Source organism: Pseudophryne corroboree, chromosome 11 (assembly GCF_028390025.1).
Source record: "Pseudophryne corroboree isolate aPseCor3 chromosome 11, aPseCor3.hap2, whole genome shotgun sequence".
NCBI lineage: Eukaryota > Metazoa > Chordata > Amphibia > Anura > Myobatrachidae > Pseudophryne > Pseudophryne corroboree.
Window position 1 is genome coordinate 204479606 of NC_086454.1, and position 18699 is coordinate 204498304.

General features: G+C 49.5%; 1 protein-coding gene across 4 annotated transcripts in view; it reads left to right on the top strand.

The window, feature by feature from the left end:
* Positions 1 to 18699, top strand: part of VRK3 (VRK serine/threonine kinase 3) — a 751237-nt gene that overhangs the window by 76385 nt on the left and 656153 nt on the right. For 3 of the 4 annotated variants that reach the window (XM_063945242.1, XM_063945243.1, XM_063945240.1), the window contains exon 2: positions 5401 to 5543. The exons of the other annotated variant lie outside the window; for it this stretch is intronic. In XM_063945242.1, coding sequence (XP_063801312.1) covers positions 5402 to 5543 — 142 coding nt within the window. In that variant the 5' untranslated portion in view covers position 5401. The remainder of the gene's footprint in view (positions 1 to 5400; positions 5544 to 18699) is intronic. 4 annotated transcript variants of the gene reach the window in all.

The following is an 18699-nucleotide window of genomic DNA, read 5'->3' on the forward strand; positions in this document are numbered from 1 at the left end:
GGGGCAAATCCTCCTCTGTAAGGCCGCCTGATCGCCAGCGCTGTGCATTTTACAGGATACTTAAGTATTCTACCTGTCACTGGGACAGTGTTAAGAAAGAGTGCATACATTCAGAGTTGTGTGGTGCAAACACCCTGTGATATTACATCCAGTATCTACTGTTCTTTGTTATATCTATTGTTGACACATATAGCTTTACATATAGCTTTACTGAGTATTGCTTTGTGTTGCTAGCCCAGTGCAGTTTTATGGTGAATAATTTCTGCATGGTTCGATTGTGACTATATATGTGTGTGTGCATGTAGCTGCTGCGTGGTTGCCTCATTGGGTATTTCACTCAGCGTTCTATTCCTTTATTCCATAACCTGTGGGGGCCAAGTATGTCAGGTTTTCTGTATAATATAGGATTATTTTCACAAGATATACTTGCTGTGTATTTTCACTTGTGATTTATAGTCACCCTATATATCTCTTGGATTCCCGGTTTGAACCGGTCACTGGCTAAATCTAAATGTCAGTCTCGCCCGCCTAATACTACGTCGTCTTCTAAACGGGCCATTACTTCATCCCAATCCACTGTTATCCCGGACACGTCCCCTGAGGAGGATGGTGCGTATACTGACCCCATAGACACTGACCCAGATGTTTCTGATGGGGAAGGGAAGTCATTGGTGGATGTCCCTGATCTGATTGAGGCAATTAGGCTCATTCTTCAGGTGTCTGATGACCTTGAGCCTGAGGCTGTCTTTAAAAAGCCGGATAGGTTTCAGCGTAAGAAGGTGGTTAAACAAGTTTTTTACCTCATTCTGAATACCTGATTGACAGGAATCCTGGGAAAATCCGGGGACAAAATTCACACCTAATAAGAGATTGTTGGCTCGCTATCCTCTTGCTGCAGAGGTCTGTAAGAATTGGGAAACTCCTAAACCTGTAGATTCTTATTTGGCGCGCATGGTAGTTTCCTCTGCTCTGCCAGTAACTACCGTCACCTCTGAAGGTACTGACGGATAGACGTGTGGAGGGTTGTCTGAAAGCGATTTACAGCCTAATGGGGGCTGTGCATAGGCCAACCATTGCAGCAACTTGGGCTGCTGAAGCTGTTGAGGCGTGGGCTCAGGAGCTTGAGGTGGAGCTGCCTTCGAGTGCATCTGAACATGCTCAACAATGTCTCTCTTATATTACCACAGCTTCTCTGTACCTTAATGAGGCGGCCTCCGATGCCGGGGTGCTGGCGGCCAAGGCTGCTACTACGTCCGTCTTGGCCAGACGTATCCTTTGAGATCGTGGTCGGTGGATATGGATTCCAAGAAAACCCTGGTGGTGCTTCCTTTCAAGGGAGACATTCTCTTTGGAGAAGACCTCAATAAGATTGTGGCTGATCTGGATTCTGCTAAAACAGCTTGCCTACCTAGTACGGCTCCTTTCGCACAGAAGGCTAAAAGTACTTTCCCTCGGCCCTTTCGTCCTCCAGGTAAAGCAAAAGGTCAGGCGCACCCGAAGCAAGCTCGTGCGCCCAGACCGAAACAAGCCTGTGCTGCCAGTCAGCCTGCTTCCAAAACGGACAAGCCTGCCATATGACGGAGCGGGCCTCCCTCTGGGGGATCCCAGTTTGGGGGGCCGACTTCTAGGTTTTGCCCAGGAATGGTTGAAGACCACTTCTGATGCCTGGGTAAGGGAAGTCGTCACTCGAGTTTACGCCGTACCCTTCAAGAATCATCCCCCCTCATCGTTTTGCCTGACAGATGTTCCTTTGGACCCTACAAAGGCAAACACTCTGCATATACGGTGGTACATTCCCTCCTGACCACAGGAGTGGTAGTACAGGTGCCTCTGGCTCAGAGAGGCAAGGGGTACTATTCACCGCTGTTTCTAGTACTGAAACCGAACTGGTCCACGCGGCCCAATCAATCTGAAGTCCTTGAACATACATGTGCGGGTCTCCAAGTTTCGTATGGAAACTCTGCACTCTATTGTTCTGGCCTTGGAGCCTGGGGACTATATGGTCTCCCTGGACATACAGGATGCCTACCTGCATATTCCTATTGCAGTGCCTCATCAGCAGTACCTGAGGTTTTCGGTTGGCAACCGTCATTACCAATTTCGGACGTTACCCTTTGGTTTGACAACGGCTCCCCGAGTTTTCACCAAAGTTATGGCGGTCATGACGGCTACACTCCGCCGTCAAGGGGTCAGGATCCTACCGTACTTGGACGTTTTGTTGATCCTGGCAAATTCCCCAGAACTTCTCCTCTGTCATCTAGATCTGACGGTCCAGTGCATGAAAGCCCACGGGTAGCTGATCAACTGGAAGAAATCCTCCCTGGTTCCTGCTCGGAGCATGTACATCTGGGAGCGTTATTGGACACTCACAACCAACGGTTGTTCTTGTCTCAGGAGAAAGTCCTGAAGCTTCAGGACAGGATTCGATGCTTCCTATCTCATCTGCAAGTGTCGATACATTCGGCAATGCAAGTGCTAGGTCTCATGGTGTCTGCTTTCGACATGGTGGAGTATGCTCAATTCCATTCTCGCCCTCTGCAGAAGTTAATTCTGACCAAGTGGGATGGCCTGCCTTACCGGATCAGATCTCACATGATCTCCTTGTCTCCGGAGGTCCGCCTTTTACTGAGCTGGTGGCTTAAGGACCAACGATTGAGCAGGGGCCGTCCCTTCTAGATATCCAGCTGGGTCCTGCTGACGACGGATGCCAGTCTGAGAGGGTGGGGCTCGGTGTTGGAACAGAACTCTCTCTTTAGGGTCGGTGGATCCGATAAATATTCTGCGGGCTGTGTTCAATGCGTTGACAATGGCCCAGCATCTATTACAGAACAGACCTGTTCAAGTACAATCGGACAACGCCACCACGGTGGCGTACATCAATCAGCAAGGCGGCACTCGAAGCCGCATGGCAATGAGGGGAGTATCACGGATTCTTCAGTGGGCAGAACGCCATCTGCCAGCCATATCCGCAGTGTTCATTCCGGGGCTCCTAAACTGGATAGCGGATTTTCTCAGTCGTCAGGAGGTACATGCCGGAGAATGGAGCCTCCATCCAGAGGTGTTTTAACTTCTCGTGGACAAGTGGGGCCTTCCAGATGTGGACCTGATGGCGTCTCGACACAATCACAAGGTTCCGGTCTTCGGAGCAAGGGCAAGGGATCCGTAAGCAGTGTTCGTGGATGCTCTGTCAATTCCATGGAACTTTCGGCTGCCGTATGTGTTCCCTGCGGTGTCACTCCTGCCCAGAGTAATACGGAAGTTCAAGCAAGAAGGAGAAAACCTACTTCTGATCGCTCCAGCGTGGTACAGATGGCACTGGTTCTCCGATCTACTGGGCCTTTCGCTACTTCCACAACGACCAGACCTCCTCGTTCAGGGCCCTTGTGTTTACCAGGACTTGGCCCGTCTGGCTTTGACAGCATGGCTCTTGAAGCTTCTGCCCTGAGGGCCAAGGGTTTTTCTGAGGCGGTCGTGCAAACTATGTTGAAGGCCCATAAGTCGGGTTCTACTCGGATTTACCATAGGGTCTGGAATGCTTACTTTACTTGGTCTGTGTCTCACAATCTGGCCTTCCTACAGCAGGACCTGGACTTAGGCCTGCGTCTGGCCTTCCTCAAGGTTCACATTTCTGCCTTGTCGGTTTGGTTTCAGAGAAAGATTGCTACCCTTGCGGATGTTCATACATTCACTCAGGGGGTGTTGCGGATTCAGCCTCCATATGTACCTCCTGTGGCCCCTTGGGATCTGTTGGTGGTTCTGGAGGCCTTGCAAGAGTCTCCATTTGAACCTATTGCCTCTGCTGACCTTAAGTGGCTGTCCCTTAAGGTGCTATTTCTGCTGGCTGTTTCTTCAGCGAGAAGGGTCTCGGACTTGGGTGCCTTATCCTGTAAGTCCCCCCACTTGATTTTTCATCCTGACCGAGCGGTTCTTTGAACGCGACCAGGTTATTTACCCAAGGTGGTGTCTTCATTCCACCTTAACCAGGAGATTGTGGTTCCGGCCTTTAATTCTCCTGAGTTGTCTTCCAAAGAGCGGTTTTTGGATGTGGTACAGGCTCTCCGTATTTATGTGAAGAGAACATCCTCCATTAGGAAATCTGATTCTCTGTTTGTACTGTTTGGTATTCACAAATGTGGCTGGCCTGCTTCCAAGCAGACTTTGGCCAGATGGATTAGAATGGTGATTGCACATGCTAATGTACAGGCTGGTCGTCCAGCTCCTGCTACCATCAAAGCCCATTCTACTCGGTCGGTTGGACCATCTTGGGCGGCCCACCGTTTTGCGACCCTTGAACACTTGTGCAAGGCGGCTACGTGGTCCTCAGGGAACACGTTTATAAGGTTCTATGCCTTTGATACTTCCGCCTCCCAGGATGCTTCCTTTGGACGCCAGGTGCCTGTGCCCGCTTCAGTGCGTCCCCTCCCATAAGGAACTGCTTTAGGACATCCCCAATGTTAATCCTTGTGGAGCCCAGTGTACCGCGCAGCAGAAAACGAGATTCATGGTAAGAACTTACCGTTGTTAAATCTCTTTCTGCGAGGTACACTGGGCTCCACAAGGCGCCCACCCTGACGCACCTAGCTTCTTTGGGTTGGTATGGCTTGTCCGCTGACACCCTCTCCCGTGGTGAGTGTGTGGTGTACTTGGCTATGAGCGATTGTCGTCTCTACTACCTGCTACTGTATTGGGCTGGTTAACGAAACTGAGCTTCTGTGCACGGAGGTGGGGTTATAGAGGAGGCGGCGCTGTGCATCTTGGGAACAGTCAAAGCTTTGAGCCTGTTGGTGCCTTGGATTAAAATCCTACTCTACACCCCGATGTTAATTCTTGTGAAGCCCAGTGTACCTCGCAGAAAGAGATTTAACAACGGTAAGTTCTTACCATAAATCTCATTATTTTACAGTACATAGTTATCTCAATGAAGTGGTCTTCTGTATGCCGGCGGTCGGGCTCCCGGCGCTCAGTATACCGGCGCCGGGAGCCCGACAGCCGGCATACCGACACTTATTCTCCCTCGTGGGGGTCCACGACCCCCCTAGAGGGAGAATAAAATACCGTGCCCGTAGCGTGGCGAGCGCAGCGAGCCCGCAAGGGGCTCATTTGCGCTCGCCACAGTCGGTAAGCCGGCGGTCGGGCTCCCGGCGCCGGTATGCTGGTCGCCGGGAGCCCGACCGCCGGCATATCGTAGTGAACCCATCTCAATGTGCACTAAGTGCCTGTGAAGCAGGGTGTTAATATTTTTTTACTGCTTTATAGGTAACTAAATATTTTTCTGTAGTAAAGCATCTGTTTAATCTTTACACAGATTGCAAGCATACATTAGCATGCATTCACCTGAGTCATTCTTATTTGTTACACTAAAGCTGTTTTTTTTCCCCCTTACATTTTATCAATTTGCAGAATGATTATACGTTTTTGCCCCGAGTGTGGGCAGAAAGCTGAAGAGGAATTTAAATTTTGCCCAAATTGTGGATTGAAATTTCCTAGAGATGACGTTACGGAAACTCAGACTCTTCCTGACAAGTCCTCTCCACTTCAGACAGGTAGAAACTGCTGAGAAAAAGTAATATCCTCTTCCACCCCACCCCCTATTTAAGTACTATGAGTTGGTTCTTTAAAAAAAAAAAAAAAAAAAAATAATTAAGGGAAAGGACAGGGGTGTATGTAACTCATGCACTTATGAAAGAAGGAAAAAATTCATACTTGCCTACACTCTCACAATATTATTCAGGCAGTCCCCCGCATCCACGTTGTGTGGCCAGATCTCCCGCATCCCACCTGCTTCCTAGTAAAGAGGGAAGGACCATGAGTGTTATACTAGTGATTTGTTGCTCTGTATAGAAGGGATGGGACAAACTGACACAAAATCATGTAGTTTTTCCCCACCCACAGACCTGCAAATCTTAGCATTTTGATGCAATGGGGGTGGGGCCAAGTTACATGACAGACTAGCCTGGCACTCGATGTGGCCAACAGAGTCTCCTCTCTAGTCTTCTCCCAGAGAGTAGACTTTAAAAGTAGGTAAGTATGGTAAAAAGTGATACTCTAAACTTTCAGGTCAGCTTAGGACCTTCTGATTAAACTAAGAGAGGCGCCATATGAATTAAGGTTCAAAAAGGGTTGAGATTACCTAAAGCAGGGCTGGCCAAACCGGTCCTCGAGATCTACCAACAGTTCATGTTTTCCAGGCCTCCTGGAGATCTGTAGAATTGTCAGTTAGGAATGAATGCAGCACATCTTAATTAGTAATGACTACACCTGTGCTCTAGCTAGGTGGGCTGGAAAATGTGAACCGTTGGTAGATCTTGAGGACTGGTTTGGCCAGCCCTGACCTAAAGGATAAAAAAGGGGCAGACTAGATGGGCAAAGTGGTTCTTATCTGCCGTCAAATTCTATGTTTCTAATACAGAGGTGCACATCAGTAATCGGCCTGTCTTGTTTACCTTTCCAAAATATTCTTATGCACCTACTTTTCGAGTGGCCCAGGTAACACACCTCTCTGATTATGCAACACGGAGTTTGCTGTTAAACTTCTGTTATTGGTCCTCGTTTCCATGGAACACATGGCACATCTCCATTGGATAACCTCTCATGAATAAAAGATGCCTCTTTATTACAATCAGGTTGGCTGTGAGAAAGCTCACAGCTTTACCTAGACCCAAATGTATTAACAATTTAAAAAGTGATCAAGTGGAGACGGATAAAGAGTTATAAATGACCAGTCAATCATCTTCGTACCTGCCATGTAACAAGCTGTGTTTGAAAAATGACAGCTGGTTGGCTGGCCGTTTTTCACTCTATCTGTCTAGACTTAGGGTGCTCCATAGTGCATGAATCTTTTTTAAAATTAATTGATTTGAACAGCTTAAAATCACACAATGGTTCCAACAACGTACCAAAATTGACGGTATAATCACCATAAGTATATTCACATAGAATCAGGGTGTACGGGTCTTATCTTTAGTGCACATTGATACTTCACCGTCACACACCACCAGTTGCACTAGGCCACGTCCCTACGCGTTTTGTCACTGCGGACTTCGTCAGAGGGCTGGCCTAGCATCGCTCAGTCACTCTCTTAAACCTCCGGTCCACCAATCATAATCTTAAAGGGCACCAGTTTTTGATCTACTTAATCAACAGCTTGTGGTTATCGAAAATAATGAATAACATATGTGAAACATTCACTGATACAAATGAACAATTAATTTAACTAACAAAACATATAAAAACATGTTTTTGCTTAAGAACGGGACCATAAAACATACACTTAATCATAAAAACGGGGTGATTTCATATCCCTCAATTTCTCTTACGTCCTAGAGGATGCTGGGGACTCCATAAGGACCATTTGGTATAGACGGGCTCCGCAGGAGACATGGGCACTATAAAGAATTTTAGAATGGGTGTGCACTGGCTCCTCCCTCTATGCCCCTCCTCCAGACCTCTGTTAGATCCTTTGCCCAGAGGAGACTGGGTGCATTACAGGGGAGCTCTCCTGAGTTTCTCTGTAAAAAGAATTTTGTTAGGTTTTTTTATTTTCAGGGAGCACTGCTGGCAACAGGCTCCCTGCATCGTGGGACTGAGGGGAAAGAAGCAGACCTACTTAAGTGATAGGCTCTGCTTCTTAGGCTACTGGACACCATTAGCTCCAGAGGGTCGGAACGCAGGTCTCACCCTCGCTGTTCGTCCCGGAGCCGCTCCGCCGTCCTCCTCACAGAGCCAGAAGATAGAAGCCGGGTGAGTAGAAGAAGAAAGAAGACTTCAAAGGCGGCAGAAGACTTCAGTTCTTCAGTGTGTGCTCCCACACATACACACAACAGCGGGCACGGTAAGGGTGCAGGAAGCAGGGGGGGGCGCCCTGGGCAGCAATTAATAGCCTCAAGGGACACTGGCAGATGTAAATATACTGCGGAGGCAGTATATTATTAACCCCCGCCAGTTTTTTGATAATTTGAGCGGGACATAAGCCCGCCGCTGAGGGTGCGGGGCTTGATCCTCCAGCACTAACCAGCGCCATTTTCTCCACAGCACATGCAGAGAAGTTGGCTCCCCGGACTCTCCCCTGCTAAACACGGTCACAGAGGGCAAAAAGGGGGGGAGGGGGGGCACTTTTTATTGGCGTGTATATTTACATTTTGTCTGGGAATTTGGTTTCCAGTGTCAGTTGGCGCTGGGTGTGTGCTGGCATACTCTCTCTGTCTCTCCAAAGGGCCTAATTGTCTCCATATAGATATATCCCTGAGTGTGTGGGGTTGTCGGTACGCATGTGTCGGCATGTCTGAAGTGGAAGGCTCATCTAAGGAGGAGGTGGAGCAGATGATTGTGGTGTCTCCGTCGGCAGCGCCGACACATGATTGGATGGATATGCTGAATGTTTTAAATGCAAATGTGGCTTTATTACGTAAGAGATTGGACAAAGCAGAGTCCAGAGATAAAGCAGGGAGTCAATCCATGGCTTTGACTGTGTCACAGGGCCCTTCTGGGTCTTAGAAACGCCCACTGTCCCAAGTAGCAGACACTGATACCGACACGGATTCTGACTCCAGTGTCGACTACGATGATGAGAGGTTACACCCGAGGGTGGCCAAAAGTATTCATTATATGATTATTGCAATAAAAGATGTTTTACATATCACAGATGACCCCTCTGTCCTGGACACGAGGGTGCACATGTTTAAGGAAAAGAAACCTGAGATAACTTTCCCCCATCTCATGAGCTGAATGAGTTATTTGAAAAAGCTTGGGAAACTCCAGACAAGAAACTGCAGATTCCCAAGAGAATTCTTATGGCGTATCCTTTCCCGGCAAAGGACAGGGTACGGTGGGAATCCTCACCCAGGGTGGACAAGGCTTTAACGCGCTTGTCTAAAAAGGTGGCGCTGCCGTCTCCAGACACTGCAGCCCTCAGGGATTCTGCTGATCGCAGGCAGGAAACTACCTTGAAGTCAATTTATACACATACGGGTGCCTTGCTCAGACCGGCAATAGCGTCAGCTTGGGTTTGTAGCGCTGTGGCGGCTTGGACGGATACCTTGTCAGCTGACATTAATACCCTGGATAGGGATACCATGTTATTGACCTTGGGTCACATTAAGTACGCAGTCCTATATATGAGAGATGCTTACAGAGACTTTGGCCTGCTGGGTTCGAGAGCAAACGCCATGGCGTTTTCTGCTAGGCGAGCCCTGTGGACCCGCCAATGGACGGGTGATGCCGACTCAAAGAGGCATATGGAGGTTTTGCCTTACAAAGGTGAGGACTTATTTGGGGAGGGTCTCACGGACCTTGTTTCCACAGCTACGGTAGGTAAACCTACTTTTTTGCCTTATGTTCCCTCGCAGCAAAAGAAAACGCCACAATATCAGATGCAGTTCTTTTGGTCGCATAAGTCCAGAAGAGGTCGGGGCTCTTCCTTCCTCGCCAGAGGTAAGGGTAGAGGGAAATAACTGCCGGCTACGGCTAGTTCCCAGGAGCAGAAGTCCTCCCCGGCTTCTACTAAATCCACTGCATGACGCTGGGGCTCCGCGTAGGGAGTCCGCTCCGGTGGGGGCACGTCTTCGACTCTTCAGCTACGTCTTTGCTCACTCAGAGGTGGATCCCTGGGCAATGGACATTGTATCCCAGGGTTACAAGCTTCTTCCCCAGAAAGGGAGATAGTTTTAGCGGCAATTAAAAAACTGTGTCAACAACAAGTGGTTGTCGAGGTTCCCCTAGTTCAACAGGGGAAGGGGTACTATTCAACCCTATTTGTGGTCCCGAGACTGGATGGCTCGGTCAGACCCATTCTAAATTTAAAATCCCTAAACCTGTACTTGAAAAAGTTCAAATTCAAGATGGAATCACTCAGGGCGGTTATCTCCAGCCTGGAAGGGGGGATTTTATGGTCTCACTAGACATAAAGGATGCATACCTTCATGTCCCCATATATCCTCCTCATCAGGCGTACCTGAGGTTCGCTGTACAGGACTGTCATTACCAGTTTCAGACGTTGCCGTTTGGGCTTTCCACGGCCCCGAGGTAATGGCAGAAATGATGGTGCTCCTGCGCAGGCAGGGAGTCACAATTATCCCATACTTGGACGATCTCCTGATAAAAGCGAGACCGAGAGAACAGTTGCTACAAAGCGTGTCGCTCTCCCTAGGAGTGCTGCAGCAACACGGCTGGATTGTCAATCTAAAGTCGCAGTTGGTTCCAACGACCCGGTTGACTTTCTTGGGCATGATTTTGGACACGGAACAAAGGAGGGTTTTTCTCCCGATGGAGAAAGCCCAGGAACTCCAGAACATGGTCAGAGACCTGTTGAAACTGAAAAGTGTGTCGGTACATCAATGCACTCGAGTACTGGGAAAAATGGTGGCGTCCTACGAGGCCATTCCCTTCGGCAGGTCTCATGCGAGGACTTTTCAGTGGGACCTTCTGGACAAGTGGTCCGGGTCCCATCTGCACATTCATCAAAAAATCAGTCTGTCCCCCAGGGCCAGGGTGTCTCTCCTGTGGTGGCTGCAGAGTGCTCACCTTCTAGAGGGTCGCAGGTTCGGCATTCAGGACTGGGTTCTGGTGACCACGGATGCGAGCCTCCGAGGATGGGGAGCAGTCACAAAAGGAAGAAACTTCCAGGGACTATGGTCAAGCCAGGAGGCTTGTCTACACATCAACGTACTGGAATTGAGGGCCATATACAACGGCCTGCGTCAAGCGGAGACTATTCTTCGCAACCTACCCGTTCTGATTCAGTCAGACAACGTCACAGCCGTGGCTCATGTAAACTGCCAAGGCAGAACAAGGAGCAGAGTGGCGATGACGAAAGCCACCAGGATTCTTCGTTGGGCGGAAAATCATGTAAGCGCTTTGACAGCAGTCTTCATTCCGGGAGTAGACAACTGGGAAGCAGACTTCCTCAGCAGACACGATCTCCATCCAGGAGAGTGGGGACTTCATCAAGAAGTTTTTGCAGAGATAACAAGTCAGTGGGGACTTCCTCATATAGACATGATGGCGTCACGCCTCAACAAGAAGCTCCGGAGGTATTGTGCCAGGTCAAAGGACCCTCAGGCAGTAGCAGTGGACGCCCTGGCGACACCGTGGGTATTTCAGTCGGTCTATGTGTTCCCCCCTCGTCCACTCATCTCAAAAATATTGAGAATCATAAGACGAAAAAGAGTGCAAGCAATACTCATTGTTCCAGATTGGCCTCGCAGGGCCTGGTATTCAGATCTTCAGGAAATTTATTTATTATTTATTTATTAACAGTTTCTTATATAGCGCAGCATATTCCGTTGCGCTTTACAATTAGAACAACAGTAATAGAACAAAACTGGGTAAAAACAGACAGACAGAGGTAGGAAGGCCCTGCTCGCAAGCTTACAATCTATAGGGAAATAGGCATAGATACACAAGGATAGATGCTACCTATTGCATAATGGTCCACCAGATTGCTAGGTTCTTAATGGGTTGTATGATGATACCCCACAAAGTTATCCAAGTGTCAGGAAAGCGTGAGACTTAAGCCCAGTACTCACGGGCCGATCAAGGAGAGATGCGTGCTGAGCGAACCGCTCAGCACACATCTCTCCTGCCGCTCAGCACAGCACGATCTGTGCTGAGCGTGCGGGGGGAGACGGGGGGGCCGCTCACTTCACCCAGCGGGTGAAGTGAGCGACCCGCTAGATTGGCCTGCATGCAGGCCAATCTAGCAGCGGCGATAGCGATGTGCGGGGCCGCGCATCGCTATCGCCGAGGGGGCTACACACGGAGCGATCCTGCCGATATTCTAAGCAATCTAGTCAGATTGCTTAGAATATCGCTCCGTGAGTACCCCCCTTAAAGAAAGACAAGATATGTGATGTTATGAATATTCTACAGAGGATGTAACTAGATAGGGAAGCACTGAAGGAAATGCTCACAGAAGATCCGTGGCCTCTTCCTCTCTGAGAGGACCTGTTACAACAGGGGCCCTGTCTGTTCCAAGACTTACCACGGTTGTGTTTGACGGCATGGCGGTTGAACGCCGAATCCTAGCTGGTAAAGGCATTCCGGAAGAAGTCATCCCTACTCTGATAAGGGCTAGGAAGGAGGTGACGGCGAAGCATTATCACCGTATCTGGAGAAAGTATGTATCTTGGTGTGAAGCCAAGAATGCTCCTGCGGAAGATTTCCATCTGGGCCGTTTTCTCCACTTTCTACAGACAGGAGTGGATATGGGCCTAAAATTAGGCTCCATTAAGGTACATATTTCGGCCCTATCGATTTTCTTTCAGAAGGAATTGGCTTCTCTCCCAGAAGTCCAGACTTTTGTAAAGGGAGTGCTGCACATCCAGCCTCCTTTTGTGCCTCCAGTGGCACCATGGGACCTTAACATGGTGTTACAGTTCCTGAAATCTCACTGGTTTGAGCCTCTTCAAACGGTGGAATTAAAATTTCTCACTTGGAAGGTGGTCATGTTGTTGGCCTTGGCATCTGCAAGGCGGGTGTCTGAATTGGCGGCTTTGTCTCACCAAAGCCCCTATCTGATTTTCTATGTGGATAGAGCAGAATTGCGGACTCGTCTTCAATTTTTGCCTAAGGTGGTTTCATATGAGCCAATCTATTGTGGTGCCTGTGGCTACAGGGGCCTTGGAGGATTCCAAGTCCCTTGATGTAGTCAGGGCCTTAAAAATTTATGTAGCCTGGACGGCTCGGGTTAGGAAAACAGAGGCTCTGTTTGTCCTGTATGCAGCCAACAAGGTTGGCGCTCCTGCTTCTAAGCAGACAATTGCTCGCTGGATCTGTAACACGATTCAGCAGGCTCATTCCACGGCTGGATTGCCGTTACCAAATTCGGTTAAGGCCCATTCCACTAGGAAGGTGGGCTCTTCTTGGGCGGCTGCCCGAGGCGTCTTGGCGTTACAGCTTTGCCGAGCGGCGACTTGGTCGAGGTCAAACACTTTTGCAAAGTTCTACAAGTTTGATACCCTGGCTGATGAGGACCTACTGTTTGCTCAATCGGTGCTGCAGAGTCATCCGCCCGGTCTTGAGCTTCTTAGGCTACTGGACACCATTAGCTCCAGAGGGATCGACCGCAGGACCCGACCTTGATGTTCGTTCCCGGAGCCGCGCCGCCGTCCCCCTTACAGAGCCAGAAGCATGAAGATGGTCCGGAAAATCGGCGGCAGAAGACTTCGGTCTTCACCAAGGTAGCGCACAGCACTGCAGCTGTGCGCCATTGCTCCTCATGTACACCTCACACTCCGGTCACTGATGGGTGCAGGGCGCTGGGGGGGGGCGCCCTGAGGGCAATATTACACACCTTGGCTGGCAAATCTACACCATATATAGTCCCAGAGGCTATATAGGTGTAAATTAATACCCCTGCCAGAGTTTCAAAAACGCGGGAGAAGTCCGCTGAAAAAGGGGCGGGGCTATCTCCCTCAGCACACTGGCGCCATTTCTCCCTCACAGCTCCGCTGGAAGGAAGCTCCCTGGCTCTCCCCTGCAGTCTGCAACTACAGAAGGGTAAAAAAGAGAGGGGGGGCACTAAATTTAGGCGCAGTATATATATATTTATATTATAGCAGCTATAAGGGGATATAATTCAGTTAGTCCCTGTATTATATAGCGCTCTGGTGTGTGCTGGCATACTCTCTCTCTGTCTCCCCAAAGGGCTTTGTGGGGTCCTGTCCTCTGTCAGAGCATTCCCTGTGTGTATGCGGTGTGTCGGTACGGCTGTGTCGACATGTTTGATGAGGCGGCTTATGTGGAGGCGGAGCAAATGCCTGTAAATGTGATGTCACCCCCTGCGGGGTCGACACCTGAGTGGATGGTTCTGTGGAAGGAATTACGCGACAGTGTCGACTCCTTGCATAAAAGGTTTGACGACATACCTACTATGGGACAGCCGGCTTCTCAGCCTGTGCCTGCCCAGGCGTCTCAAAAGCCATCACGGGCTCTAAAACGCCCGCTACCTCAGATGGCAGACACAGATGTCGACACGGATACTGACTCCAGTGTCGACGACGATGAGACTAATGTAACTTCCAATAGGGCCACACGTTACATGATTGAGGCAGTGAAAAATGTGTTGCACATTTCTGATGTTACCCCCGGTACCACAAAAAAGGGTATTATGTTTGGAGAGAAAAAACTACCAGTAGCTTTTCCTCCATCTGAGGAGTTAAATGAAGTGTGTGAAGAAGCGTGGGCTTCCCCTGATAAGAAACTGGTAATTTTAAGAGGTTACTAATGGCGTACCCTTTCCCGCCAGAGGATAGGTCAAAGAAGGTGGCACTACCGTCTCCGGATACGGCCGCCCTGAAGGAATCTGCTGATAGAAAGCAGGAGGCTATCCTGAAGTCTATATATACACACACAGGTGTTATACTGAGACCAGCTATTGCGTCAGCATGGATGTGCAGTGCTGCAGCTGCGTGGTCAGATTCCCTGTCGGAAAATATTGACACCCTAGACAGGGACACTATATTGCTAACCGTAGAGCATATTAAAGACGCACTGTTATACATGAGGGATGCACAGAGGGATATTTGCCGGCTGGCATCTAAAATAAGTGCAATGTCCATTTCTGCCAGGAGAGGGTTATGGACTCGGCAGTGGACAGGAGATGCAGATTCTAAAAGGCACATGGAAGTTCTGCCTTATAAGGGTGAGGAGTTGTTCGGGGATGGTCTCTCGGACCTTGTTTCCACAGCAACAGCTGGGAAGTCTACATTTTTACCCCATGTTCCCTCACAGCCAAAGAAAGCACCGTATTATCAGGTACAGTCCTTTCGGCCCAATAGGGGCAGGTGGGCTAAGGGCGCGTCCTTTCTGCCCAGAGGCAGAGGTAGAGGGAAAAAGCTGCAGCATACAGCCAGTTCCCAGGAGCAAAAGTCCTCCCCCGCTTCCTCTAAGTCCACAGCATGACGCTGGGGCTCCACAGGCGGAGCCAGGTACGGTGGGGGCCCGTCTCAAATTTTTCAGCAATCAGTGGGCTTGCTCACGGGTGGATCCCTGGATCTTTCAAGTAGTATCTCAGGGGTACAGCTGGAATTCGAGACGTCTCCCCCCCGCCGTTTCCTCAAATCTACCTTACCAACCACTCCGTCAGGCAGGGAGGCAGTGTTACAGGCAATTCACAAGCTGTATTCACAACAGGTGATAGAAAAGGTGCCCCTAGTTCAACAAGGACGGGGTTACTATTCCACAATGTTTGTGATACCGAAACCGGACGGTTCGGTGAGACCCATTTTAAATTTGAAATCCTTGAACACATATATAAAAAAATTCAAGTTCAAGATGGAATCGCTCAGGGCGGTTATTGCAAGCCTGGACGAGGGGGATTACATGGTATCACTGGACATCAAGGATGCTTACCTGCATGTCCCCATTTACCATCCTCACCAGGAGTACCTCAGATTTGTGGTACAGGATTGTCATTACCAATTCCAGACGTTGCCGTTCGGTCTATCCACGGCTGCGAGGGACTTTACCAAGGTAATGGCCGAAATGATGATACTCCTTCGAAAGAAGGGAGTTTTAATTATCCCGTACTTGGACGATCTCCTGATAAAGGCGAGGTCCAGGGAGCAGTTGTTGGTCGGGGTAGCACTATCTCGGGAGGTGCTACAACAGCACGGCTGGATTCTAAATATTCCAAAGTCACAGCTGATCCCTACGACACGTCTACTGTTCCTGGGGATGGTTCTGGACACAGAACAGAAAAAAGTGTTTCTCCCGGAGGAGAAGGCCAAGGAGCTGTCATCTCTAGTCAGAGGCCTCCTAAAACCAAAACAGGTGTCGGTGCATCACTGCACGCGGATCCTGGGAAAGATGGTCGCTTCCTACGAAGCAATTCCATTCGGCAGGTTCCATGCAAGAACCTTTCAGTGGGACCTGTTGGACAAGTGGTCCGGATCGCATCTTCAGATGCATCGGCTGATAACCCTGTCTCCAAGGACCAGGGTGTCTCTGCTGTGGTGGCTGCAGAGTGCTCATCTTCAAGAGGGCCGCAGATTCGGCATACAGGACTGGGTCCTGGTGACAACGGATGCCAGCCTTCGCGGCTGGGGGCAGTCACACAGGGAAGAAACTTCCAAGGACTATGGTCAAGTCAGGAAACTTCCCTGCACATAAATATTCTGGAACTGAGGGCCATTTACAATGCCCTAAGTCAGGCAAAACCCCTGCTTCAAAACCAGCCGGTACTGATCCAGTCAGAAAACATCACGGCGGTCGCTCATGTAAACCGACAGGGCGGCACGAGAAGCAGGACGGCGATGGCAGAAGCCACCAGGATTCTCCGATGGGCGGAAAATCACGTGTTAGCACTGTCAGCATTGTTCATTCCGGGAGTGGACAACTGGGAAGCAGACTTCCTCAGCAGGCACGACCTCCACCCAGGAGAGTGGGGACTTCATCCAGAAGTCTTCCAACTGATTGTAAACCGTTGGGAAAGGCCACAGGTGGACATGATGGCGTCCCGCCTAAACAAAAAGCTAGAAAGATATTGCGCCAGGTCAAGAGACCCTCAGGCGATAGCTGTGGACGCTCTAGTGACACCGTGGGTGTACCGGTCGGTTTATGTGTTCCCTCCTCTTCCTCTCATACCAAAGGTACTGAGGATAATAAGGAGAAGAGGAGTAAGAACTATACTCATCGTTCCGGATTGGCCAAGAAGAGCTTGGTACCCGGAACTTCAAGAAATGATCTCAGAGGACCCATGGCCTCTGCCGCTCAGACAGGACCTGCTGCAGCAGGGGCCCTGTCTGTTCCAAGACTTACCGCGGCTGCGTTTGACGGCATGGCGGTTGAACACCGGATCCTGAAGGAAAAGGGCATTCCGGAAGAAGTCATTCCTACGCTGATTAAAGCTAGGAAAGAAGTAACCGCAAATTATTATCACCGCACATGGCGAAAATATGTTGCGTGGTGTGAGGCCAGGAAGGCCCCAACGGAGGAATTTCAGCTGGGCCGTTTCCTACACTTCCTACAGTCAGGGGTGACTATGGGCCTAAAATTGGGTTCCATTAAGGTCCAGATTTCGGCTCTATCGATTTTCTTCCAGAGAGAACTGGCTTCGCTGCCTGAAGTTCAAACTTTTGTTAAGGGAGTGCTGCATATTTTGCCCCCTTTTGTGCCTCCAGTGGCACCTTGGGATCTCAACGTGGTGTTGGATTTCCTAAAGTCACATTGGTTTGAGCCACTAAAAACCGTGGAATTGAAATATCTCACGTGGAAAGTGGTCATGTTGTTGGCCTTCGCTTCTGCCAGGCGTGTATCAGAATTGGCGGCTTTGTCATGTAAAAGCCCTTATCTGATTTTCCATATGGATAGGGAAGAATTGAGGACTCGTCCGCCAATTTCTCCCAAAGGTGGTATCAGCCTTTCACCTGAACCAACCTATCGTGGTGCCTGCGGCTACTAAAGACTTGGAGGCTTCCAAGTTGTTGGACGTAGTCAGGGCCCTGAAAATTTATGTTTCCAGGACAGCTGGAGTCAGAAAGACTGACTCGCTATTTATCCTGTACGCGCCCAACAAGTTGGGTGCACCTGCTTCAAAGCAGACTTTTGCTCGCTGGATCTGTAGTACGATTCAGCTTGCACATTCTGCGGCTGGACTGCCGCATCCTAAATCAGTAAAAGCCCATTCCACGAGGAAGGTGGGCTCTTCTTGGGCGGCTGCCCGAGGGGTCTCGGCTCTACAACTTTGCCGAGCAGCTACTTGGTCGGGTTCAAACACGTTTGCTAAATTCTACAAGCTTGACACCCTGGCTAAGGAGGACCTAGAGTTTGCCCATTCGGTGCTGCAGAGTCATCCGCACTCTCCCGCCCGTTTGGGAGCTTTGGTATAATCCCCATGGTCCTTACGGAGTCCCAGCATCCACTTAGGACGTCAGAGAAAATAAGAATTTACTCACCGGTAATTCTATTTCTCGTAGTCCGTAGTGGATGCTGGGCGCCCATCCCAAGTGCGGATTGTCTGCAATACTTGTATATAGTTATTGTTTAACTAAAGGGTTATTGTTGAGCCATCTGTTGACAGGGTCAATTGTTCTCATACTGTTAACTGGGTATTGTATCACGAGTTATACGGTGTGATTGGTGTGGCTGGTATGAGTCTTACCCGGGATTAAAAATCCTTCCTTATTGTGTCAGCTCTTCCGGGCACAGTATCCTAACTGAAGTCTGGAGGAGGGTCATAGTGGGAGGAGCCAATGCACACCAGTAGTCTAAAGCTTTCTTTTAGTTGTGCCCAGTCTCCTGCGGAGCCGCTATTCCCCATGGTCCTTACGGAGTCCCAGCATCCACTACGGACTACGAGAAATAGAATTACCGGTGAGTAAATTCTTATTTATACGGTGTGGATGGTGTGGGCTGGTATGAATCTTGCCCTTAGGTTAACAAAATCCTTTCCTCGTACTGTCCGTCTCCTCTGGGAACAGTTTCTCAAACTGAGGTCTGGAGGAGGGGCATAGAGGGAGGAGCCAGCGCACATCCATTCTAAAGTTCTTTAAAGTGCCCATGCCTTCTGCGGAGCCCTTTATACCCCATGGTCCTTACGGAGTCTCCAGTATCCTCTACGGACTAGGAGAAAAAGTTTTAACGGTAGGTTTAAAATCTGTCCCTCATGTTGGGAGACCTCGCTATTCTGCGAACAGACCGACTGGAAGATAAGGATCCCTTATGATACGCTTGTTTGCATTTAACCACGTGACTTGTTGTGGT